Source organism: Aedes aegypti, chromosome 2 (genome assembly GCF_002204515.2).
Source record: "Aedes aegypti strain LVP_AGWG chromosome 2, AaegL5.0 Primary Assembly, whole genome shotgun sequence".
In the NCBI taxonomy this organism is placed as follows: Eukaryota; Metazoa; Arthropoda; class Insecta; order Diptera; family Culicidae; genus Aedes; species Aedes aegypti.
This window is the reverse complement of record NC_035108.1, coordinates 106,705,920-106,733,482: the sequence shown is the minus strand read 5'-3', so window position 1 is coordinate 106,733,482 and position 27,563 is coordinate 106,705,920. Positions and strand designations below refer to the sequence as shown.

The following is a 27,563-nucleotide window of genomic DNA, read 5'->3' as shown; positions in this document are numbered from 1 at the left end:
CAGCATGGCTTTGCTTTGTATCCGCGGACGTCACCATAAGACTAAAAAAGACCCTTAAATATTTCGTTCATGTAATCCGAATCCGAAGACCCGGTTGGACGCTTGTGAGTGGTACCATTCTACATGAAGGATTGTCGCAGATCATCAAATTTTGATCAAGCACTAGTTTTCTAGCCGTTCATAAGATGTTTGTACAGGGTGTTCGTAAATTATCCGAACAACAATATATGGGAAAGATGATCTCATATTTAAAACGGTAAAAAAAAAAAATCAATGACCGTGTACCTTTTTTGAAACATCCATATGTTGACACAAAATAGAATTTCAAAAAATTTAAAAATAATTGCTTCTTTCGGAGATAGGCAAATTTTAATTTTTCGGAGACGTTATTCCTGAGGGCCGCTAGTCATTTTAGAAATGTTTTCTCCCTAAAATCTGAAATAGATTAATCCAAATTTTCTATTACTGTTTGAAGTAATCTACAGTTCCTTGGCTTCAAGTTAGGCTGGAAATAGAAAATGAGAAGGTTCAAATCCTGTGAGTTCTATGGACTCTTATCTTCCGTCAAAAAGCTCGAAAACGGCTCTCTCTAAGACTATTCAACACTTTTGTCTTGGTTTTACAAATATTTGAAATCGGAAATGTGTGACACTTACTGCTGAAGAATATAATAGGTCAATGTATTATACCATGCAAGAATTCTGAAATTATTCCGCTTAATTGTATAGAGCCATGCCTTCAAAGTTTGTACGGATAATTTGCGGACACCCTGTATACTTTGTATGAAAATCCGAATATTTGCACAAAATTTTCGAGATCGAAAATTAGTCCTTTTCCCCTAGTAGGTGGTATTTCTGTCAATAGCTCCTTGCTGTTTATGTTTACGTTTGATGTTTGAAATCCTACATCGTCTGAAGATATTCACTGAATGTAGAACGTTAAGTTCATCTTGATTAAACATTTGATGACTATAAACGATAAACCATGCTTAAGGTTAGAGTAAAAATGGCACAAAATTCAAAACTGAAAAAGTAGTTTTCTTCTTAAAAAAAAGGAAAACACACAGCTTTATTTTTTTAGCAAATAAAAGAGAAAACTGCTTTTTCAGTTTTGATTTTTGCACCACTTTTACTCTCCGTAATGCTTTTTGTTTGAGTTTTCAAAATTTTGTTTGAGTCGTCCCCCACTTCGAGCATGACGTGATTTCTAAACGATGTCTGTGACATGCCATTTAATCATCATTTTTAATAATAATCATTATTAATGGTGAATCATTCAAAGGCTAACGATTAAATCCCAGAAAGTATGCACTAATCGCCTTGAAGTATGCAATAAATGGATTATTTCAATCCCTTGGTTAGCAATAAATCTGAAATAAGAATCTTTTGAACTTCTTTACAGCAAGTTTTTAATCTCAAACCGAAACTGAAATCTAGGTTCAGATCAAGGAAGGACGAAAATCCCTTTAAAACATTGTATGAATATTTTTCCTGTTTCTCATAAAGATCTCGTTAGGAAATTCCAACCAAATGTTCAACCTGATTTCACTCAACATTTATCCAAAAATGGGGTTGTTTAGTGATAAAATATTTGCAGTATTTTGTAGCTTGTTCAAAAGATCACATTTTTCTAAGTATATCACAATTTTATTGGGCACGGACTGGTTCTGGTTCAAACTTTAACGTAGATTCAGAAAATTTAACCAACTGGATACCCCTAACAATTCTTACGAAATATCTGAGATCTTATAATTCAATAATTCTCTTGAGAATGAAATCAATGGCTTCGTTTGCAAAGTTCATGAAGTTTAAGATGGAAAGCTAGGTTTCAGAACTAACAATATAATGCTTCACTTTCACTTCGGAGGAATTATTGGAGTATGAATGAACAACTAATTGAATTTTAACACTTCGCTTTATACAAAAAATACTTAGAATCACTAGAAAGACGAGCAAATACATTTAACTTATTATAATAATCACGAGATAAACAGCATATTAGAGTTAACCGATATGATTTTTTCTACACTCTTTTTATTTTATAAAGTGAAGTGTTGAAATCCGACTAGTTTTTTTTGCCAACATTTTGAATACTTTCCCCGAGAAAAAAAACAAACCTTAACACCCCAGCATATGTTAAAGTGCATCAAAAACATTCATTTAAAACTTAATAATTCATGAATGTGTCGCAAGTTACGCTTCAAAAGGCCAATATATTGGTCACTTCCTCCAGGATGCTGGCTCTTGAACCAGAGCAATTAATAACGATTTGTGATTCAAAACTGTGATTTGTTTCACACAACGAAGTTCAAAAAATTTGTTTGTTAAGTAATATCATCATCATTATCTAGTCTTAGTGTATAACCCATTGGTTGCATACTTTAAGTCGTTTAGTGCATCTTTTCGGGCATTTAATCATTAGTTAATGGATGATTAATGATTAATCAAGGATTAATCATTAAAAAAAAACAATAATTAAATTACAATAATTAAATGACATGAGAAACACCTTCAAGTATGCAACGAATGCATCTTACTCTTGAAAATTTATTGGTACACTTATGATTGAAAAAAATCTGAATCAAACTTTCCAATCATGATTCTCTTAACGCTCTGCTATTAAACTATTCTTCTTTACACTTAGTCTGCGAAACAATGTAGCTTGATAAATCGTTAATAACTTTTGGGACTCGATATGAAAGTGGCGTCTGAATCTTAGGGAGGCTACTCCAGTACACCACGCAATTGAATCCGGAATCATCGTAAATTTCGAATCGAGCAGTTCTGAAGACAAACAGCAACCCTTATATTGACGAAATTTGATTAGAAGACGACTGAAAACCATAATTTTGAACAACTATCGTAAAACAAAACATTACATATACTTCCTCAATTGGAGTAAATGGAAAAAAAAATATATGAAACTTGCGACGTTAGACATCTTCTAGGTGCGAACCGAACTCACGACCCCCTGTTCACTAGATAGGGCGCGTTACTCCTACACCACGAGAGGACTCATGGACACAACGGTGAATGCCTTAATCATAATCACTGATCATATTGAGTTTAATCATTAATCATCTAAAATTGAAATTTAATCATTAATCATAATCATTAATCATACTTTGGCTTAATCATCAATCATAATCATTAATCATGACTTTAAAAAAATAATCATTAGTCATAATCATTAATCATGATAAACTTGAATTTAATCATTAATCACTTAATCAATCATTGCGACCCGTTAAGCATTAACGCTCTGTTCAAAGCTTGTGATTTTTCAACAATAAAAAGATCTAATGCGCTGAGACAACATAATAACAAATAGACAACAAACAAGATAACAAATGACTGAGTTTTTATTTTCAAAAAAATATATCTCAAAAACTAAAAAACATACATCACCAAAAATTTGACATTAAACATTTAATTTTCTGAACTTTCAAGAAAAATGAATACTGCAATACCCCTTTTTGTTCCGAAGCCTTCATTTCGTTTCGTCCAAAAAAAATTGAAAATCGGTCAAGCGGTTCAAAAGTTATAACTTTTTTTAAATAAAATTTGCAAAGTCACGATTTTTCTGGTCACCTTATTTCGGAAATGGTCACGCTAATCAAAAAATCTAAAAACACGTTTATCTTATTTTGGATAAGTAACAAAATATCAAATTTTCACGGAATTCGGTGACCCACTAGATCGGTTTTTTATGGAATGGTTGTATTTATAATAGCTTTTTAGATTTCTGAGAAGTCGTCACGGCCACTTGGGGTCCGCAGACCACAGCTTGGGGAACCCTGTTTTATCTTGTGTGTACTACGATAATGCCACATTTTGCCCCACACGACTAAAATACATGAAAAAACCGAAAAATCTCCAGAATTTTTCTTATTGTTATCCATTTTTTATGTGCTGTTGATGGGGGTGATAATAGGGCAGAGGGGTGAGAATAGGTCAAAACATAAGGACTGTTCAAATTATAAAGTGAACACTTTATACATTCAATATCTTTTTAATTTATTAATGAAATCGGAATCGGTTTTTTGTACATCGATCAACTAATATTGTACAATATTGTGATCATAAAAAAAGCCACAAAAATAATTAAATTTCACACTAATAAGGCAAAACGTTTGGAACAGTCTATTTTTGGAGGTTATCAAAAACAATTATTATTAGAAACTAGTGGTCCCGGCAAACTTCGTCTTGCCATCAAGTAGGCTTTTGAAAAACGCTATGGATCGTCCCATACAAAATGGTAGTCAAAATATTCAAAAAAGGCTTGTTCGTCGAAAGCATTATCAATCAGAAGCCTGCAGAAAAACATTTGGTTATTTTTGGAGCAATATTTTTTCAGATATCATAAAATCATTTTTCATTGATTTTTTTAGAGAAAAATATTTTGAATTTCAATAGAACTGATATGAGTAGAATTTTTAGGTTTAAAGTAAGTTCTGATGGAAGTACTAATATAGTATTAATATGAAAAATAACCTGCGCCTTCATAGAGTTGCTAATCTGGTCCCTACGTCACAATAGAAAACAAACGGTTAATTTCCAGAAGACCTTCCAAAGCACAATGACAATGACAGTAGGTCGATAAATATGCACACAAGATTTTATAAATATGTGATTTTTTAATAAAGCGACCATAAAGAGATGAATTTATACCTAAGAATGCGTTTATAACTCGCGATATAGCTCTCTTTAATACAAATATAGTTTCTTTAGTTATATGACCAGTTTTCAACACGATTTTTATTTAATTTTTTTGCTGTTAGTAAAAGGATGGTGTTTTAGTCAATTTGGTCATAAAGGATCAATCAGTAGGATGAACTAGTGTTAGAGAACAGTGGAATATTATTAATATTTTTTAGCGCTACCTTTAGTAGAATGATAAAGGATACCAACATATAAATTGTTAATCAAAATAATGATTTTTGTAATGCGAAAAATAATGCTTAACTTTGACGAACATGGAGAAACAATACTACTCAAAAGTGAGTTTAATCCACTCAGTTCGGAGGATTACTACGTTAACCTAATTTTGAGTTAGTCGGTTCGGTTGAAGTTGTTTTCATTCGAAGCCATGTAAACATGTCCAAATATGCTTTATTGATCTAACAAAAAAAAACGAACAAAAAGGGCAAAATCGAGCATTTTCTGAAGTATGCACAACACGTGAGTACAGTCGACTCTCTACATTTCGATGTTATACATCTCGAAATCTCTCCCTATGTCGATGATTTCTTCAGTCCCTTCATTCTGGCTACAATACCCCTCTTCATATCTCGATATTCTCCTATCTCGATCAGGCATTGCAAAATTCGTTATCATTAGCGTATGAAGCACGATCAAAGCAAGCAAAGAAAAACATCCAATCTGTTGCGGTCCACGATCGTCAATGTATCGCAAGTTGTAACAAGTCTGATAAATAGGAGCAGCGAACGAGAACCCCCAAAGAGAGAGCGATGATAAACTTAATTTTTCTCGCTTGTTTACCGTTGGGGGTAGGTGTTTTACTTTACTGACACGTTAAACAATCCCCGAACCTCCTATAGCAATAGTGTCCCCCAGGTTTGGAGCTTGTTTAGAGGGGTTTTATTATGCACTGCTATCCCCCGATCTGATTAATGTTGTAGCAGTATACGATAAACAGTCTCTCATAATGTGCTGCTTATTATGATAGTTACAGAGAGCGATAGGATTCAATCCCTGATCTCGATGCATTCCCGGTTTTCTGTCCATATGTCCTTTATCAGAGGATACTAGACCAAATTTTCGTGATTTTGAAAAAATGTAGAAACCCGAAATGACGTCTGATTGTTTATTATTATCCCTATTTTCCTGACAACGGAGCCGTTTCCAGTCTAGGGGAAGACGGGGTAAGAAGGACCACCTTCAGTTTGGCATGAAAATGGCGGTTTTCTTAAAAGTTCACCAAGCACTTTTCATAAACACAAGATTTTTGACATTACGAACCATGAAATGTGATACTTACATTAAGTTTTTCAAAACAAATATCAAAAACAAAGTTTCTTCTCGTCGATATTGAATTTGATCTAAATTTAACAGATGCTCACTTAAGGGTTTCGGAAGGGATTTTTTTGTAAAAACCCAACAAATTACCCGTCCATGCTTTAACAGAAATGTGAAATATACTTCAGTGAAGTGAAATAAGAATTATAAACATTTAGCTTTGAAATAAGGCCATTGTTGTGAAAATTGCGCAAGTGCGGTAAAATCGACCACTATAGATGGGTTAAGACCGCCACCACTAATTTATACCAAATAAAATGTCCAAACCATTTTAAAAGTTGTAACTATGTCGTACATTGCTATTCAAGTAAAATAAAATCAATTTTGTTAGAAACACAAGCCAAATCCGCATTTTTTTTTTGCAAAATATGGGTGTTTCAAGGTGATGATAATTATATATCTAAGTTTTTTTTAATTAATTAACCCTAACATGATTCAATATCTACGATAATCAATATAATATTCATAAAACATTATATTGTTAAGAATTACAAGGAATCGATTTTTTTTTTCGCAAAATTATGTATGAAAATCGTGGAGGTCGCTTTTACCCCGTGGGTGGGCGGTTTTACCCCATCGCTAAAAATAATCGTGATAAGATATCACTTTTTTCAAGCTTCAAGAAATAAATATTGTTTACAAATACAACATCTGTGATATTTTTTGATTATGCCTAAGGCTTCCAAAAACGATATGCTGCGTCGAAAAAGCATTTATTGATTTTTAATTTTGACATATGAATTAAATTGCTTAGGCGGGCGGTCTAACCCCGTCTTCCCCTAGTATTCATTAAAGGTATGGATCTTTGTCTTTCGATATCGAGATGTGGAGAGTCGACTGTATTACCAATCGGTCTCTAGTGATTGTTTTTTTATCGTTATTAACGAGATTTTTAACCCTGGGTCAGGTCATCTCGGGGCCAACGGCTTTGCTTCCCTTCCGAAGGAAGCGGTCAATTTAACCTTGAAAGTCATAAGTGACTATTTCGAATATGGGATTCGATCCCAGGTCCTCGGCGTGAGAGGCTACACCAGACCCGTCCCCCCTAGTGATTGATGACATGGAAATATAAAATTGATACCGTTTTAAACCATCGGCTCCTGAAAATTACGGTTAATGTTCGTTTATGTCCTTCATTTACCGTTATTATAAAAAAGCCCTAAAACGTTAAATGCCAGAAAATTGACTGTACAGTTATTGTACACATCTGGACCTATAAGGAACGATTTACGCCATTAACGCGGCGAGGAATCTTATTTGCAGTACATTAACGCTGAAATTCAGAGTCAAAAATAGTTTCTAGATGTTTTGATTTTCATAAAATAATTCAATCTCATGATTTTCATTTCATTTCATACAAAAATCATTCTATTCAGTGAATGGATTCGGTGCTTGTACGGATTTTGAAACACAGCTGGTCGGTGTTTAGACAGATTGAACCAAGTGTTTTTGTATGATTTCAGGAAAACGTAGCCCAAGCGTTTTGAATAACAAAATATTGACGTTATTTGCTATAATAACGGAACTTTTCTATTTGATGAAACCTCTGTATCAAAATAGCATCAGAAAAAACTGATGCCCCACAGGTGGGGCAAGTGAACAGTTTATCATTTTGAACAAAAAATTCAAAAACTAACAGTTACATTCACGATTTCTATTACCTTTAACATCTATTAAGGCGTCCCAATGAATAATAACATAAGTAACATGTAAACAAAGAAAATGTTATTCTTGTAAATTGAATTTTCTTCTGTTCAGTTATGTTTGTTGAAATGATTCGACAACATTATAACTGAAACATTTCCAATGTTAGTTCTTACATCATGGGAAAGCAATTGCATTTCTGCTCTGTAGAATTTCCACCGCTCGTTATTTGTTTTTAGGAAAATCGGATATGATGTCGGATAACTCTTCAAGAGAAATCGTTCAATAAAGTATTTCGAAACTTTTTTATGTCGATACAACTATACCCCATTTTTTATGTTTTGAACTTGCTTTACATAGACATTCCACAAGATTTTCGTGCGTTCTCTTATATTGGGACTTTTCAATCAACGTACCGTAATCCGGGGTATCATTGATCAGCGGGGTAACATTGATCGGAATGATTCATGTCGTGAAAAGTTAGTATCATCATTTATTGATGGAACATATCCAAATTATGAATGGTGCTTCTCTTTCTTATATTCATGAGCTAATGAAAGTGAAGATTTTTGCGAAAATTGCGTTTACCTTATGCGTAAATTTGTCAACTTTTCGAAACAATGATTTCAATGGGTAAGGATGACACTACCGAAGATTCATGTCTCACATAAGTTCTGCAAACGATATGAACAAGAAAAATGCAATTCTTATTAAAAATGGCATTGCTGAAAACGACTCCGTTATCAAAACTTTCATAAGTATGCTCAATTCGGCAACATTAACGAATTACTGTAAAGAATATAGAATTCCCTTAGGAAATTGCCTACCTTTAGGCGTATTCCGTGATTCGCGGTGTTTCTAATTTTAAAATAACTCAAACAGTAAATGACTTGTAAGCGTTTGGCCTTCATATTCGGCTTCGGGGGTCATGATTTAAGTAAATAACGACATTTTCATTATTACCGAACGTTGTTTACATAGGTGATCAATGTTACCCCATATCAGCTGAATCAAAAAATCATTTAAAACATTTTTTTAAACATGCTTGAATCTTTCAGAAAAGTAAATGCAGTATATAGTTACAAGCTATGGGTGGCAGTACTTGTTTTAAAAATATAAAATCTGCATTATTTGCATTTTCAAACGAAATATTTAAGAAATATTCAAAAAAAAAAAAAAAAAATGATCAATGTTACCCCGGATTACGGTATTCCTTTTAATTGGCTGTCCGAAGTAAACATATTAATATCGTAATATTTGGCAACCTTTTTTTTTTAGAAAAGTTCCATGATTTGGCCATGATAATAGCATTTAACGCTTTGAGTATAGTGTTTCTTGAACTATCAGCACGTTCTGTTGTTCTATGGTAATTGTGAACCTTTTATACTTATAGCTGCCTAAAGAGAAAACACAATTTCAATCTCTAATGAGAAGCTTTTCACTTGCCCCACGTGATTACAAAATTGACAGTGTTTCAATTTAGTTATTTCTAGGTGTATGTCGAATTAATTCTAAAACTTTTTTTATTGCAGTTAAAAACTATCAGAGGGGATTACTTAGAAGTGGTACAGAAAATTCTTTTCCGCAACTTTTTTCCACTGAAAATATTTAAATAAGATTGCACGCCGCCAACTTGTTACGGAGTGATAGTTGACAGGTTAATAATATTTCGCTCTATTATGCAATGAAGGCTGAAAAATCTCAGAAATCTCTTACCTATTGTAATATTCTCAATGGCCTCAAAGGTTTACGTATGAATTTAAAACGTTAATTCACATATTCAGTAAAATATTCCAGTTATTTTCACTTACCCCATTTACCCACTTGCCCCGCGGTACCTTATCTCAAAAATTAGCAATTTTGACGGTTCCGCTAAAGCTCAAAATTTCGTCTAACGAATTTTTAAAAAATCGATCCAAAGATGTAAAATAATCATACAAAACAATTGGCGTTTAACTACATTTTTTTAAATAATAATTGTAAATAAAGCACCGTGAAAAATGTTCGTTCAAATTTAACGTTGACACGTGTCGTCTCGATGTATTTCAGTTTTACATATCGCTTGGCGTGGGAGTCGGAGGTGTCACGGATTTTCCCGATTCGAGCATGACGGGTCCGTTGCGGCAGCCAAAGCCATGGAACAACACCAGCCCGAAGGCGGAGTACTTTTTCTACCAGAATAGGAACGTGTGGTTTCGGACGTGGACCGATCCGGAGCTGAAAGTGGATTACGTGCGAGTGTACGCGCTTTGATTAAAGTGAAGCCTGAACAGATATGGTAATTTATCGTTCATTTTCGAAAGAAACTCTCCAATCAACAATTGTATTCATTTTGAATATTTAATCATTCCTCAAATCACGTTGTTCGTTGTGAATCCATGTGAAGGAGCAAACAAGGTGCTGAAACGCAATAATGCAGTAGAAACAGGTGAAGCTTCGAAATGCTAATTAACTTGTTGCTTGTTTGCAACTTTTGTAATTAGCTTTCTTGGAATGAACTGTCTAACTTGTTGAAGAAAGGATATTTCTTATTTCTTGTCCCGTTGTTGGGATACCGTTTTGCGCATTCCGAAGGTTTTAACAGAGTGTTTTTTTATTTTCATTTTGCTGTTACTAGGAATCCATTTTTCTATGTTTTTTTTCGAAGATATGCCAGGCAGATCGCGGAGAGCACTCAACTAACCAGCATGTAAGTATGTATAACGCAATCACTTTTCAAACAAACTTGAATGAACGTAACATTATCCTTCGCAGGGTTTTAGTTTTTGGTTTAACTTTTCAGAAAATCGTTCCTTCAAAATATTCTTTCGGTGAAAAATTGAAATATTCGAGTTTTAATATTTTACTTGAAAAAGTACTAGGTGGACGACCCATCAGACCTTCAATGATTCTCAAGGTGAAGATGAACTAAAGCCAACGCTCAAAATTTTAAGAGCACAAATCTGGAGAACAAGTTAACCATTTAGCTACACTGAAATTTTGATCGAATGGTTTCCACTAGTCTGTGTGCATTCGATCAAGTTTTCAGCTTGAACAAATAATTGGTTTTCCAAATTTGTGCTCTTGATAATTTGAGGTTGAGGTGTTGAATGAGTTTTCACTATGTGATGATAGTTGTGTATTTACATTGCAGTACCAACATGTTTGGAACATTTTTGAATGTTTCTCCATAATGATTTCCATATAAACCTTCATTGTCTTCGGGCCAAATTTAAATCTTCAAATCACCTCCGAAAAAGCTAAAAATAAATCCCAAAAAGCGATCAAAATATCAAATTAATCTCAACCAATAAATTTGCCTCTATAGTTTCATTTCAGTGCAGTCAGCAACTCCTGCAATTCCTGTCAGCAAATTTTCCAACAGATAAATCCGCTAATCACCACCAGTCGGTTGACGGTACCTACAGTTTTTTTTTATTTGATCCCAACGAGGAAACAATTTCCCAACAAATTTCCTGCCACCGGCTGACTAATTTCAAGCTGTCAGTAATTTCCAGGCAACCAAACACCAAAGGCCACCACCAAGAAGCGGCCAAGCGGAGAAGGCCTTATCTGATAGCTGAGCTCCATCCTGCGTTCCAACAGCAACAAAGCCTCATCAAACCAACGCGGAAGCTAAAAATAAATTTTATTGCACACCTCACTCAACGTCCTGTCCTGTCCTGACCAACCGACCCACTGAAGAGGATAGCGAGCGAAGCGAGGACAACAATGGCAGATGACGCCGATAGTGAGCATAAAAAAACAGCAGGATACAGTGTTGCTCCACGTAGGTATGATACTCGGGATCACACAGCATCGTGATTATTAATCTCTTTGCTAAAAAAGCACTACATTTCGTCACATGAAACCAGCAAATTAGGGAAAACTCTCAAAAATCAAGCCAAATAGCTTTATATTCATATTCGAATTTGGCAATCGAATAAAAAATACATAAGGTAAGGTGGGGCCACAGTTCGACCCTAGTTGAATAATCCATATTTCCAGAAAACTATGACAGTTGAAAAGAAATAAATACCACATAATGAGCCTCAACATATTGGCTACATTTTTGCTGAGCAATCTTGTGTCATAATATTTACCTATCATTAGGTACAATAATTTTAAAATTGATTGTCTCAAGAAAACTTAAACGAACTTTTTGAATTTAGTGTGGGCATAAGTTCGCTGGCCACACTAAATTTCGATAGTTTTATGACAGGCATACAATACACCAAAAAATACACTAAATTTTCATCATAGAATTGTGATATACCCAAAAAGTAGCAGGTATTCGCATAATTAAACAAAAACAAAAATTTTGGTGACTTTTCTCGCACGACCAGGTAAATTTTGCTAAATTTTAAAATAATATGTGGATTATGGGCAATTTTTAAATTTTCCCGCAAAATAATATACACCACAAAAAATTCGTAAGTTTACATGACACGTAAACTCTTAGGACTGTCATGTTAATCGAGCTATAGCTGAATATTCAACGAATAATAATATCAACTGCCTTATTTCATTCAGTAATGCCTGCAATCTTGTGAATCTGAAACATGATATTGCATCCAATATTGCATACTTTCTTACATCTTTAAAGTGAAATTGCAGACGAGAATGCTTGATTTTCACGATTATAGTTATACTGAATATTCTGCCAAAAAATAATGCACATGAATGGATTCTCAGCTTGGTCATTTAATGCGCATCGTTTATGATACAATTTGCAGCGTAAAATCATGTAAACCGAGTGGATTTTCTTGCAAATTATAGGAAAAGAAGACGTTTTGCTTTCAATATTTTGGATTTTGCTAGCAATGCTGGATATAATAGCTGTGTTTGTAGAACTATACATTAAAAATGAGTAGATGAAAAAACCGAACTATACCATTTAATTCCACTAGAGTTTGTATCCTTTGACAGATACGCGTATTTCGACCTCAACTGTAAGGCCGTCTTCAGTGTCGTGTACTAGACTCGACTTGAAGAAAACCATCGTACGCACACATTTTTATAGTAACACAAGGTATAAACGTATTTCCCTACCCATTATTTTTTTAACTTGAAATTTATGAGCTTTTAGGTACATTCCATCCCTCGTTTGTTGAAACTTTAAATGCTGAAAGGTATTGTAATATCATGACGAAATTGAGAAGCTGCCAATGATGTACTGATGGTACATTTTCAAACACCATTTACCTTTCATCCTTGATTTCTGTCACTACCAGCTGGTTTCGACACACCAGCTGGATGTTAGAACAATGACTATGACTGTAAACATCGGAAGACCAGCTGGTTTTGTTATGTAAATCAGACCAGCTGGTGAGTCGAGGACAAAGAGAAAATGGTAAACACTGAGCCGGCCGGAGTGAAATGTCATGAACATCAGGATAATTGCATGGGCGGTGGTGATCGAAAAGGGGCAGCGAAATCGAAGGCGAAATCTGAGAAAGACGAAATTCAGATCATCAAAGTCTAAGTGGTAAAAAAAATCGCAATACATCACGGGAACGATTAGTAGGTACCCAGTTGAATAGCCATGTATTGCCGTTGTCTCTGTTGAGTAGCGTCGTAGGTACCTGTTTGCAAATTTCCAGACTCTCCGCCACATCCAGTTTCCAAGGAGAAGAAACATTTCTCAAAATTTTGATATCGGCCGTCGTAATTGTATGTCCTTCTGAAAAGATATGTTCTGCCACCTTAGATTTGAAATCGTATGTCATCCCCTTGTCTATCGTCTTCTGAGCTTTTCCCATTTCCGCTAAGTGTTCCTTGAATCTAACCTCGAGAGACCGCTTTGTTTGACCAACGTAGACCTTGCTGTAGTGGGAACAGCTGATTTTGTAAACACCAGCCTTGTTTAGTGTGTTTACCGGATCCTTGGTAGAGCCTAACGAAGTTCTAAGTTGGTTGTCTCTGCTGGAAAATACCAAATCGATTCCGAAATTCCTTAGCTTTGGGCGAAGCTATTTGCTGATGTGTACGTCGTATGGGATGGAGATTATCTTCATGGGTTCGGTGATAGGGGTTAGTGCCGTCAAAGCATTCTGAATTTGCTGTCTTTCCTTTTTGTCGATGATGGCTTTTATTCCAGTTCCTTGGTCTTTCCGTCTTCGCTGAGGAGTAGAGTCTGCATCCTATGCATCCTAAAAAAAGCTTGTGCGCATCAATGTGTGAGCGACGCTCGATGTAAAAATACGGTTTCTTTGATTGTGTTGTTTTCGCTGTACTGTGAGCAAATGCCATAATTGTACGGTCAAAAGGAATTGTGTTTATATGTTTGGGCTGAATTTTGATAACGAACAATGAATTTTAAAGGAAATTAGTATATTCCATCATGCTGAAGGAATGGAGGGAGATGCCAGTAGATCTATATATTGAAGGAAGATACGTGTGGTTCCGAACAATGATTACTTTATTATGACACTATCTGCTTAGTATTCATCAAAGCCAACTACAATATTCTAGTAAAACATTTTATTATAGCGTTGATATGTTGTGTTTTAACCATTTAATACACACAGTGAGCCGTAAGTTGTGAGACGAATCTGGAAACTGATTGCGACGGAGTTGAAAACGATACGACGGACTGAGAATACGGTAAGATGCATTATCTTTGCATTATTTCCAAAAAGAGATCAAGATTTATCAAAATGTTATTGTACAATGCTAAAGCCGTTTCGAGAAAGAATTGTTTGGCATCGGTTTGTGTCAGCATCATTCACTGCAATACTGGGAAAATTGCAGTTCTCACTGATCAATGCTTAATACGATGGATACTAGCACATCACCCTATATAATGTGTGCATACGATGGTTTTCTTCAAGTCGAGTCTAGTACACGACACTGAAGACGGCCTTACAGTTGAGGTCGAAATACGCGTATCTATCAAAGGATACAAACTCTAGTGGAATTAAATGGTATAGTACTAAATTAGTTTTTTCATCTACTTATAGGTATTCTACTAAACAGCTCGAAGATTTATTATCATTAAAAATGGTTTACATGATTGAAGCTCAAAATGCGTGACGAGTTAGTCAAAATTTTGTGGTGTGCATATTCACATTTAAAAGTAATATTGTTTTTATTTACGTTATTGATCATTTTATTTACTTGGTGTTATATCAATTTGTTTTATTGTAAGTTCGGTCAATCATTAGAAAATGCAGTTCGCCGAAGTTGGATTTTTCTCGGAATCTATACGAGATACTCTACTTCGGAAGTAGGGCGTATTAAAGCGCATCCGGATGCGAATCGAATGCGCTACCCCCGAAGTTAGGTACCGTAAATTTAGGTCAAATTGATCAGTAGGGTGAAACTGATCACCATGTCACAGGATTTTATTTCTTCTAAATATTGTATTGTTTAGAATTTGGCAAGCCTGTTCGGATTCAGCTAACTCAAGTTCAGTATGTAGATTTGTTTTAAAAGCTAACAATAATCGTATTGACAAGTGATCAATTTGACCCCGAAACGGAATCCGCCGATTTTGTATTGTGGAGTTGATTTTTCGCACTAAAAATCACATTTGTTTGAAAATTTCGGTACACGAGCTAATGAACCTCACTGTCGTACTTGTTTCCATATACTTAGTTGTTTGGCATTATCGCTGTGCTCCCCGCTTTCTTGTACCAACCGGATTAAGCGCGAAGACCCTCTTTGCAGGGTTGTTGTTCGGTAGTCTTGCAACATGCCCTGCCCCAACGCACCTTTCCGGATTTCGCCACCTTCTCGATACTGGGTTCGCCGTAGAGCCCAGCAAGCTCGTGATTCATTCTCTGCCGCCATACACCGTTCTCCTGCACACCGCCAAAGATGGTCCTAAGCACCGCGTTCGAACACTCCAAGCGCTTGCAGGCCCTCTTCCAGCATGGTCCTTGCTTCATGTCCATAGAGGATCACCGGTATTATAAGCGTTTTGTACATGGTACATTTGGCGGGCCTATGATGCGTCTCCGTATTTCACAACTAACGTTGTTATCAGCCGTTAACAAGGATCCGAGATAGACGAACTCATCAACCACCTCAAAAGTATCCCCGTCTGTCGTAACACTGCTTCCTAGGCGGGCTCTGTCGTGCTCGGTTCCGCCTATCTGCATGTACTTTGTTTTTGACGCATTCCCCACCAAGCCGACTTTTGTCGCTTCACGTTTCGGGTGGGTGTACAGGTTTGCCACCGTTCCACATGTTCTGCCGACAATTTCCATATCATACGCAAAGCTAACAAATTGGCTCGATCTTGTGAAAATCGTACCTCGGTACCTCTCCACATGACGCGATGTCAAAATACACTGAGAGGCAAAATAAAGTGCCCACCTTACCAGTTTTCGAATTTCTCTCATTGATTTGGTTCAAATTAAAGTTAACACATTTAAATCTTTTTTGATATTTTATTTTTGGTATTTTTTCAAAGTTGCACTTACGAAATTTTGATAAAAAAAGAATTTTACTCAAAGAAAAGGAAAATCAATTTGTATTGAAAAAAAAAATATAGTGACAAAATAAAGTGCCCACTTCCTTCTTGGCCCCAGAAAAGATGATTTAAGAAAAATAAAAATCAATTTAATAGTTAATTTGTCCTCCTTTGGCCTTAAGGACTTGCTGGAGGCGCTTCGGCATACTTTTTTCCAGGTTTTGTAGGTGTTGTGGATCTAGTTCTTTCCAGGCGCGCTCCAAGGCTTCAAAATAATTATTTTTGTTGGTAACACCAGTTTTGTCACCCCTGGCATCGAGAATCGCCCACAAATTCTCGATGGGGTTGAGGTCTGGGCTTTGTGGAGGCCATTCCACCGGTTTAATCCGACAAGATCGGAAGAAAGACTTGGTCTTCTTGGCAGTATGCTTCGGGTCGTTGTTCTAGAGAAATATGAATTTCTCTTCAAGGCCCGTCTGGATCAGCGAAACCTCCCAGATTTTCCCGCAGGATGTTGATGTAGGAATCTGCTCATTTCGGAGTGGACATACATTTCCTATGAATGTGGCGCCGCACCACACTCGTAAACACGACGGACCACATCCAAGGAACTGTGAAGCATGGAGAGGAATGTGATGGCTGGGTGTTTTTCATGGAGTGGAGGTTAGAAAACCTCGTGAAATCGACGGAATAATGACGGCAGATTCCCTACATCAACATCTTGCGGGAAAAATCTGGAGGTTTCGCTGATCCAGACAGGCCTTGAAGAGAAATTCATATTTCTCTAGAACAACGACCCGAAGCATACTGCCAAGAAGACCAAGTCTTTCTTCCGATCTTGTCGGATTAAACCGGTGGAATGGCTCCACAAAGCCCCAGACCTCAACCCCATCGAGAATTTGTGGGCGATTCTCGATGCCAGGGGTGACAAAACTGGTGTTACCAACAAAAATAATTATTTTGAAGCCTTGGAGCGCGCCTGGAAAGAACTAGATCCACAACACCTACAAAACCTGGTGAAAAGCATGCCGAAGCGCCTCCAGCAAGTCCTTAAGACCAAAGGAGGAGACATTAACTATTAAATTGCTTTTTATTTTTCTTAAATCATCTTTTCTGGGGCCAAGAAGGAAGTGGGCACTTTATTTTGTCACTATATATTTTTTTTCAATACAAATTGATTTTCCTTTTCTTTGAGTAAAATTCTTTTTTTATCAAAATTTCGTAAGTGCAACTTTAAAAGAACATCAAAAATAAAATATCAAAAAAGATTTAAGTGTGTTAACTTTAATTTGAACCAAATCAATGAGAGAAATTCGAAAACTGGTAAGGTGGGCACTTTATTTTGTCTATCAGTGTAGCAGGCACGAAAGTCCCTCACCCTCTCGAGGTCCCCGGCGGGATTCGAACGAACTGGAATGTTCGCCCGAAATCTTTAGTCTTGTGAGCTTCCCGGGAAAGCTGTACTCGTCCATGATTTTCCACAGCTCTTCGCGGTCGATGCTATCGTAATCCACTTTAAAATCGATAAACAGGTGATGCGTTGGGACTTGGTATTCACGACATTTCTGAAGTATTTGCCGTACAGTGCAGATTTGGTCTGTCGTCGAGCAACCGTTGATGAAACCAGCTTGATAACTTCCCACAAACTCATTCGCTATTGGTAATAGACGACGGAAAAGAATCTGGGATAGCACTTTGTAGGCGGCATTCTGGATAGTGATTGCACGATAGTTTTCACATTCCAGTTTGTCGCCCCTCTTGTAGATGGGGCATATGACCCCTTGCTTCCACTCCTCCGACAGCTGTAACGTTTCCCAGATTCTGACAATCAGCCGGTGCAGACAGGCAGCCAACCTCTCCGGGCCCATTTTGATGAATTCAGCTCCAATACCATCCTTACCAGCTGCCTTGTTATTCTTGAGCTGGTTGATGGCATCCTCAACTTACCTCAATGTGGGGGCAGGTTGGTTTCCTTCATCCGCCGTGCTGACGTAGTCACTTCCTCCGCTGTCGTGACCCTCTGCGCCTGTGTTCTCTGCGCCATTCAGGTGTTCATCGTAGTGCTGCTTTCCCCTTTCAATCACCTCACGTCCGTCCGTCAAGAAGCTTCCATCCTCATCCCAATACATTTCCGCTCGCGGCACGAAGCCTTTTTGGGATGCGTTAAGGTGATTATCAAACGAAGCCAAACTTTGAATTTTCAAGTGCACAAGACTGGAGAATCTGACAACAGTTCACGTCAAAAATCAATCAAATTGCTTGCTTGTTAGTGGTGACCAATGGGATAAATTTTCAACGTGGAGCGCTGTTTGGTTCTTAAGTCTTGTGCTCTTGAAAATTTGAGATGTGGCTTCGTTCTATAATCACCTTAAGCTTCTCGTAGAACTTTCGCGTTTCTTGTGAACGATGCAGCTGTTCCATTTCTTCACATTCCGCTTCTTCCAGGTGGCGTTTTTTGTCCCGGAATAGGCGGGTTTGCTGCTTTCGTTTTCTTTTATATCGCTCCACGTTTTGTCGCGTTCCTTGCTGCAGCATTGCAGCCCGCGCTGCATCCTTCTCCTCCAAAACCTGCCTGCATTCTTCGTCGAACCAATCGTTAAAGCATAGTTGTAGAAATAGTAGAGTTGCTTAATTTTCACAGTTTTCAATAACCCACCATGTACATAAGCTAGATAGATAGATTGATTTTGCTTCTCTATCACTAGCCTTCGGCTAGTGAGTGAAACACGCGACCGAACACATTGTCTTCAGTGTTCGTATACCATGCTATAAGATAGATGATCTCTGCGCAGGTCGATCAGCAATCAGTTCAAATATAGCTCTTCGATAGAAAACACCTTTAGCACGTTGTCGTCGCTTCATAACAGGAGAGTAAAAACCCCTATCCCCTTCCTATCGTTCCGGTCATCACGTGTTGTTCTGTTGGTCGAGAAGAACTCCGTGTTCGAGCGCAACCGGTTTTTCGGATTTTTGACGAACCCCGTACTCCAACATCCTCCTTTCCACGTACCCGACGATGCTTTCTACTGCGTTGTTGATGGCTGCTTTTATGTTGCTCTAGCAGTTCTCAAGAGGGGCTTCGTCAAGCTCGCCCTCTTCCGGCAACGCTACCTCGAGATGCTGCGCATATGCGGCGCGACGTTCGGTTGGGCCAGTCGCGCTAGGTTATACCGAGGCGGGCGTCGATACCGTACATTGTTGATGACGGATAGTTTTTTGCGCAGTTTCACCATCACTAGATAGTGCCACGATAGGTTCTGACGTCGGTTATATCGGAGAAGTGCCGTCCATCGATCAAATCGTGGTCGATTTGTGATTCCGTCTGCTGTGGTGATCACCAGGTGTATCGATACGGGAGGCTGTGCTCGAAATATTTGCTGCAAATGGCCATATTCTTGGAGGCGGCAAAATCTATCAGTCGCAGGCAGTTCTCGTTCGTCAGCCGGTGGGCGCTGAACTTTCCAATAGCCGGTATGAACTCATCCTCCTGGCTAACCTGAGCGTTCAAATCTCCTATGATAATCTTGACGTCGTGGTTTGGGCGGTCGTACTCGCGTTCGAGCTGCGCGTGAAATGCGTCCTTGTCATCGTCAGTGCTTTCGGAGTGTGGGTTATGCACGTTGATTATGCTGAAGTTGAAGAATCGGCCTTTGATTCTCAACTTGCACATTTGTTCATTGATCGGCTACCATTCGCCTTTGCATATCACCCATCACTATAAAAGCTGTTCCCAGCTCACGTGTGTTGCCGCAGCTCTGGTAGATGGTATGATTATCTCTAAACGTTCGCACTATCCTCCTGTCCAGCACACCTCCTGCAGCGCTACGATACCGAAATCGCGTTTCTTCACTACATCGGAGCTTATGATGAAGTTGAGAGATTTTCAGTTCCTCGTACCGTACGGTCCGTATACTCTCGTTGGCGTTCCTGTGCTGATGTATTTTTACAGTTGGTTTGCAAGGCCTGACACCAACCCCCTAGATTTCCGGAGGACCATTCCCCCTAAATGTTCGGAGGGCCATAGTGCGCAGTTTAGCTTAGAGTCCTTTTCTGGCACTCGGACGATATTCAGCCGCCCCTGACATGGGGAACAGACGCTGTTGAGGCCACTCCTAACATAGAATACAGACGCTCCAGGTTTACAGAAGCAAACCCCCCTTCCCTGTCAGCATACGACACCGGGGTTGGTTACCCGACCTTTCCTAAGGTTGCTCGTACCCCGGCCAGTACCACGAGGAGGTAGGGATAGGAGTGCTGGGCAAGAGGCTAAGGACCGCACAAAAGGGTATATTTCATTCTTGCAGGTACGCGAGGTACCAATGCAATGGTACGCCATGCCCATTCATTTACCGACCGACATGTCTTTAAAAAGTATCATCATCGTTCTCTTCGGCGTACGAATGAACTGCGTAGTCTGAAATCGAGAAAAAGAACTCTTAGAAAGTACACAAAGCTTCAAACAACATCTCTTCCTCGTAGTATGTACATATCACCCAAGTACCACAGAAAACATCTTCTCGGTGAGCTATCCGAAAATGATGTTATAATCAGATGTTAAGATGAAATTTATTACATCTTCTGTTCTAAAACCATTCTCAGATGTCTTAGAAGAACATCCATTCTGCAAGCTCAGATCCAATGTTTATGTTATATTTCTGATTGACAAACGCATATATTACTTAATTAAAGCACTCCCCATAACCAAACTTCAGTTTATGCCAATTAAGTTATAAAGTTGCTCTTGAAAACGTTTTTCGTACAATTTGTTTGATTGTTTTGATAGAGATGTTATAGTTATGTTTTTTTCTGTCAAATGCAAAACATTTTTAGCATGTGTCTCTTTGACATCTCAGTTTGTCTTCGAAGATGGCTGCAGAAATTTGTAGCAAAACTAAATCTTTAGCGAACAATCAAGCAAAATGGTAGTTAATGCAAGAGGAGGAAAAAAATGACTGCACGAAAATAGTGCGCAAATAAAAGTTCTTCAGATGTGTTTTTTTTCAATGGCAACGACCATTTTTCATCTCAACGACGATATTTGACATTTTCAATGAATTAAGCAGCATTTATATTTGTTATTTTGAACACGTACTGAATACGTAGTTATAACTTCATTCAAACACAAAATTGCTTCCAACACCCGTGTCTTCTACCTTTCCAAAGCAATGCCAGGTTACAGCACCGATCAGAAAAATGAATAACTATAGAGCTTTCATTGCAAGCGATTTGGGTTTATTCAAATATTTCATAACGCCGAAAATGACCATTTTTGACACCCATCCACCCCCTCGTAACGCTTTTTGTATGAATATCCTAAAAATTTCGTATGAGCCGTAACACCCTTCAGCGTAATGAAATTTGTGAACAAGCCCTTTACATATAGCTGGATTACAGTTTTCAGCATGAAACGCCAGGAATATGTTCGACCCAGCTAAAAAGTTCGATGTTTTTTTTTTAATATTACGATCTATTGAAATAAAAAAATATATATCAACCAATTGAATTTCAAGTACCTAATCCAATAATCAATACAAAAAGTTTTAACCTACCCTGTAGACATCTAGTTGAATCCACCATGTTTCTCAGTTGTTCCTCCAAAGAAAAATTTCACACTATTGGATATATTTCACTGAACATAAGTTGCAATTGCGCATGTTTTAAAAGGCGCATCAATAAACGAGGAGTACAACACTAAGTTTCACCTAAAATCTAATACCGCACCTAAAAAACATACACCGTAGATGCACAAATATTACTTTTTATTTTGAAACTCGTAACTTGAAAAAACAAATATCGCAAGTAAATCTCATGAAGCAAGATGCTTGTTTTTCATCACGTTATTTGCACCATTTGAAGTCAATGGTAGATTTTTTTGTTTTTGTTTTTTGAGCAGTCAAAACATTTCAAACACCTAATACACAAAATGCACTTGTATTCTAAAATACGGCAAATCACGTCTTGATAACTTGATTACAAATTAATGGTTATAATGATGTATGATATAACTTTGATATAACATATCAGAATGCTTTGACAAGTATGAAGTAGGTATTGTAAAACATCTAATTGGACTATGCAAGATGTTTTAAATCATTCACCGTCTGCGCTTTTTCGGTCATAAAGGTGTATGATATTTAGTATTGCACATTCGAATTAAAACAGCGGCGATGTATGAAAGGTGTATTTTGACCACATTTATGACAAAATGTGTCACTTGGGCAATCACGAATATAAACGAGTGGCGAAGCGGTGTTTATAAATTTATGTTTAGTTTTAATATTATTGAAATTCTACCAATTGTTACAGTTTTTTCGTCCAGTTTGGTTCGGCAGAACCTGTAACTGTCTGGTGGATTTTAATTACAAAAAGTTAATACCGACACTCATTTTACGCCTACGCATTCTTTCCGTGTACTTACTCCCGCACAACCGGAGCTAGTTTAGGATGCTTTTTCGGTGGGAAAACCGAACTTAAAGCTGCGCACCGGAATTTAGTACCTGATCCAATATCGATCACCATTGCTTTTCGTTTTTGTTGTACTATTCGTGTGACATATCGTGTTTGTCGGTGTGTATAATTAAAATCTAAACTGCAGTGTGCATGTGAGGATTCACAATTTGTTTTGTATGTTTGTTTTGATTCTTGTTCTGCCTCTCCGGTTCGGCTGATTGTTTCTCAGCCAGTGCAGAACTCCTGCATATGCTACATGTAGATTGTCCGTGACAGGCGTTTGTTGATCGTCTTCGATGTGTAGTTGATGTGGCAGCTCTCGAGAATCGGGTTGTAAAATCAAAATGATATTGATAGCTTACAAGTAATATTGATAATTCTAGCACATAAGTTATCAGCTGATATGATTGATATTGAGCAACGTACGTTGGAAATCATTTGAAGATTTTTTGACCATATAGGCCATTACTGTTGACACTCCGGCATCCTGGTACCATCGTAGAAGTTGACAATTGCTAAGAATGTACGAATTCCATCTTGCGACTTATCAAGTTTTTGCAAAATCTGTACATTGAAAACCACTCCTAGAGTGTTTTACAATATTGACCACTACCATGGACACTCTGGCAACCTGGTGGCTTCGGAAGAGATGACAATTTTCAATAATGTACGAAATCTATCTTGCAACGTATTGTACTTCATGATTTTGCAAAATATGTACAATGAAATCATTCCGAGGCATTTTGACCACATTGGTCACTAGAATGGACACTATGAGAACCTGGCGACCTGGGGGAAATGGGCTTTCACAAACAGTAGACATTTCAGGAAATTCTCATCACATTACCGCTGCTACATTCTACTCTTCATAACTTGATATTCAAGGGACCATCGACTTAAAGAATTATCGAGTTATAGAATATACCGACACAAAAAATCACAAAACCGAGGGAACAAATACATATTTGATCACTTCTGTAAGAAAGCAATATTGTTTTAGGAAAACGTAAGAATTAACAAAATATTTGAATTATTTGCTGTAATAGATAAATTATATCTATTTGAACATCTGTTTCAAAATAGCATAGTAAAAATCACATATGATGGCATGCTATGTCTGAACCAGATGATTATAAAAATCGAATGTACATCGGGTTTCTTCTCGCTAGTATTCAGTATTTGGCTTATATTTTCATAATCGGAAGGTGTTTCGTCCAGGGTTGACCAGGCCCTACGTTGTGTTTCTTTTTGGTCCCGGAGGGGCAGACGAGTAACGAACAAACGAGCTTCTTCTATGACGATGATAATTTATTGCCCACCACCGAGAGGCAGTGCTCCTGCTCGGTGGGGGATACTACTCGTAACGATCACAACTTACAACTAATTTACATACAGAACGAGGTGACTCTTATATATCCTAGAGGTAGTACGGATGAGTGTAATGTTATAAAGGTTTGATGCGCCAACAGCTAGCATCACGCAGCCCAACGCAAGAGCTTCAAAGCAATTGGGCTGCTTGCTGCTAGCTGGGGGAGAAAGCAGAGAAATTGAATGCACACGGCTGTGCTGCTGCTGTTTACGAGTGCGCCTAGCATAAAGCGAATGGGAGATATCGTTGCGGTGAGACCGAACAGAAGGTTTTAAAATATTCCATCGGTGAAATTTCGATTTTTTTTTCACTTTTTACCTATTTTTCATAATAAAACCCATAAAAATCCCGTTTTCGACGAATTTCAGCCCATACAAAATGTATGGAAAAAAATTCACCGATAAAATATTTTAAAACCTTCCGATAATGAAAATATAGCCAAATACTGATCTTTAGCGAGAAAAAATCCGATGTACATTCTTCTTCTTTCTGGCATTACGTTCCCACTGGGACAGAGCCTGCTTCTCAGCTTAGTGTTCTTATGAGCACTTCCACAGTTATTAACTGAGAGCTTAATATGCCTATGACCATTTTTGCATGCGTATATCGTGTGGCAGGTACGAAGATACTCTATGCCCTGGGAAGTCGAGAAAATTTCCAACCCGAAAAGATCCTCGACCGGTGGGATTCGAACCCACGACCCTCAGCTTGGTCTTGCTGAATAGCTGCGAGTTTACCGCTACGGCTATCTAGGCCCCTCCGATGTACATTCGATTTTCATTATCGTCTGGTTCAGACATAGCGTGATGGAATTATTGACTTAACTCTACAAGTTATATACAAGTATATACTATCTTTTCCGGTCTGTCTGAACACTGAATTTTAAAAATTTTATAATTTCTTTTGTTATGCCAATTTTGGTTGTCATAATTTGCCGAAGGTCCTCAGAAAATAAAATTTGATTTTACAAAATAAACTTACGTTATAATGGAAAATATAGAAGGAATTCGTGGAGGCGTGTTACCGGAACTTATCATATAACTTTTAGAAAAATGTCTATAATTCCCTTCATTTTTTAGTTGGAATTTTGGTAAGTAATCGTAAAAAAGAGTGGGTAAAGATATATTTTGCTTCCATGAAAACCTCGATAATTACAGATTCCGAGAATTTCGCAAATAGTCCACTTTCCTGAGGCCACCAGGTTCCCGGAGAGTCCATGGAAGTGGCCAATATGGTCAGAAAAGAAAGTCCCCAAATAAATCTCAACGTAAATAATTTGCAAAATCATGAAGTATGACACGTCCAAGATATCGGGAATTGACCACTTCCCAGAGGGCATCAGGTTCCCGGAGTGTCCATACAACTGGCCAATAAGTCTGCGATCAATTCCCAAAGTACATATTTTGTAAAATTAAAACGTTTGATACGTCACAAGATAAGTTTCGGATATTATCGAAAATTGTCCACTTTTCCGATGGCACCAGGTTCCCGGAGTGTCCATGGAAGTGGCCAATATGATCAAAAAGTCTTAAAATGAATCCCAATGTACATATCTGTGGAAACTATCTAAGAGCGCTAGCAAATCACCCAGCATGCCAAAAAACAAGCAACGACCATTCTCTAGGCTGGCTCATACCACACAATACCTACCTTACAGAATCATGAAGTTTGATGTGTGGAGTTTTAGACGCAATCAAAAAGTGGCCAACTGCACGGGAATGGAGGAAGTACTCCAGTACTCCCCTGAATATATCCGAAACTACGGTCATTTTCGAGAAGTCGACTACAGTTCCAAAAACGAGAAGAATTTTGTGATCGATCCATGCAAAAATCCATCTATCTTAAAAATCCGTTGGAAAACGGATGAGAAACATCAATTTAAATTTAAAAATTTTAGTCGAAATGGGGGTTTGGGACGTAAGTGTTAAGCAGCACATCTCGTTCGTCGTCGACAAAGCTTTCAAAATACTAGGCCTTATCTTTAGAATTTCAGAACATTGCTCGGATAGATATCTATCTTAAATCGCTCTACTGCTCCCTGTCTCGTTCCGTTTTAGAGCACTGTTCGGTAGTTTGGACGCCTCACTACAACAATGGAGTTGAGAGAGTTGAATCCGTTCAAAGGAGGTTTTTGAGATTTGCACTACGAAGACATTCGTGGTCGGATCCCTATCGGGTGCCAAGCTCTGAAAGCCGATGCCAACTTATTCACCTGGAACCCCTGTCCGTCCGCAGAGACACAGCTTTGGCTATTGCCGATATACTACGAGTTTTTCAATAGAGTTTCTGCTCTCTTTGATTTCAACTTATCTCGCCAGCTACTTCGACGAAGATTCAGTTCGTTTTTTGATTTTTTTATTTTAAAGATAAACAAATTGATAAACTGTACTGATCTCAATCTTCTGCATAAGTCGCCATTTTTCATCATACGAAAATAAAGGGCTGATTAAGGTGCAAGGAAAAAGGTCACAAAAATCAGAACTGAAAAAGCAGTTTTCTTCTTTTAAAACAACAAATTGATGAAAATAAAAACACACAGCCTTTTTATTTGGCAAATAAAAGAGCTGTGTGTTTTTATTTTCTTCGATTTGTCTATTTAAAAAGAGAAAACTGCTTTTTCAGTTTTGACTTTTGCGCCATTTTTACTTGGGCCTTAAGACCAGTGTTGCGAAAAACTCAATTTCTCACAACTCACGCTTGAGATTTTTCATGCGTGAGTTGTCAATCATGCAACTCAGCAGTCAAAAAATCATGGATGAGTTGGCTCACCTTTTTGACTCACTGTCTCGTATTTCGATCAAAATCGACACAGATACTTAAACTTGAAGAGTTTGGTGAAAACTTGTGAAAAAATGGTGCAAAAATATCGTACAATTAAATTATGCTCTCGGTAGAAGGAATGTCCTCAGGCTTCGCACTGCCGGAGAAACGACTGTCATCGGCATTCGCCATGTGGTGGTTTGGTGTTTTCAGAAAGGACATAAACTGCGAAGCGGCAATCCTGGCTTGCGGACCCGGTCGTGTGGTTGTTGGTGGGTGCTATAGGCTGTGTGGTGTGGGAGGCATTTCACACCCATTCCCCGCTACATAGCTGTGCGTGTGGCGGGGTGCACATGACGTCATAGCAGTTACGTAATGCCGTACAAATTGTCGGGTGCTTTTTAAAGCTTTGTCACTGGCCGAGTACGGCGTCAAATGGAGCCAACAGACCTTCTACAGTGAAATCTGTACGAGTTGATGTTCGAGCAAATCGATGCAAATAAAGTTTCATTAGAACAAATTTCTTAGTGCTTAAATGCTATTAAATTCAAATAGTGTGGCAGAGCAAGTGATAGTGAAAGAAATTTCAAGTGGGAAGTGTCGGTGCCGCATTCTTCAAAATCAGGTGACCGATAATCGACACAGATGCAAAATATATAAAGGTTTTTTTAAAGAATTTGTGAAAAAAATGGTGCAAAAATATAACGATTTATAAATTTTATGTGATGAAGAGATGATGCTGCCGGTAGAGGGGCTAAACTGCTTTTCAGTTCATTTGTTTGAAAATCCAATATTCCCATGAGCCAATAGTTCCTTCAATAGCGACCCATGGAGGTTTGACTGTGATAAAGCACCGTCCCGTGCACAATATCTCCAATCTACGTCGACTTGGCCGAGCGAATCG

General features: G+C 37.8%; 1 protein-coding gene across 1 annotated transcript in view; it reads left to right on the top strand.

Annotated features, from left to right (window-relative positions):
* LOC5569420 (gram-negative bacteria-binding protein 1) overlaps positions 1-9,956 on the top strand; it is a 28,295-nt gene extending 18,339 nt beyond the window's left edge. Inside the window, exon 6 of the mRNA XM_001658462.3 lies at positions 9,732-9,956. Within this exon, the coding sequence (XP_001658512.3) occupies positions 9,732-9,935 (204 nt within the window). The 3' untranslated portion in view covers positions 9,936-9,956. The remainder of the gene's footprint in view (positions 1-9,731) is intronic.
* Positions 9,957-27,563: the final 17,607 nt, after the last annotated feature.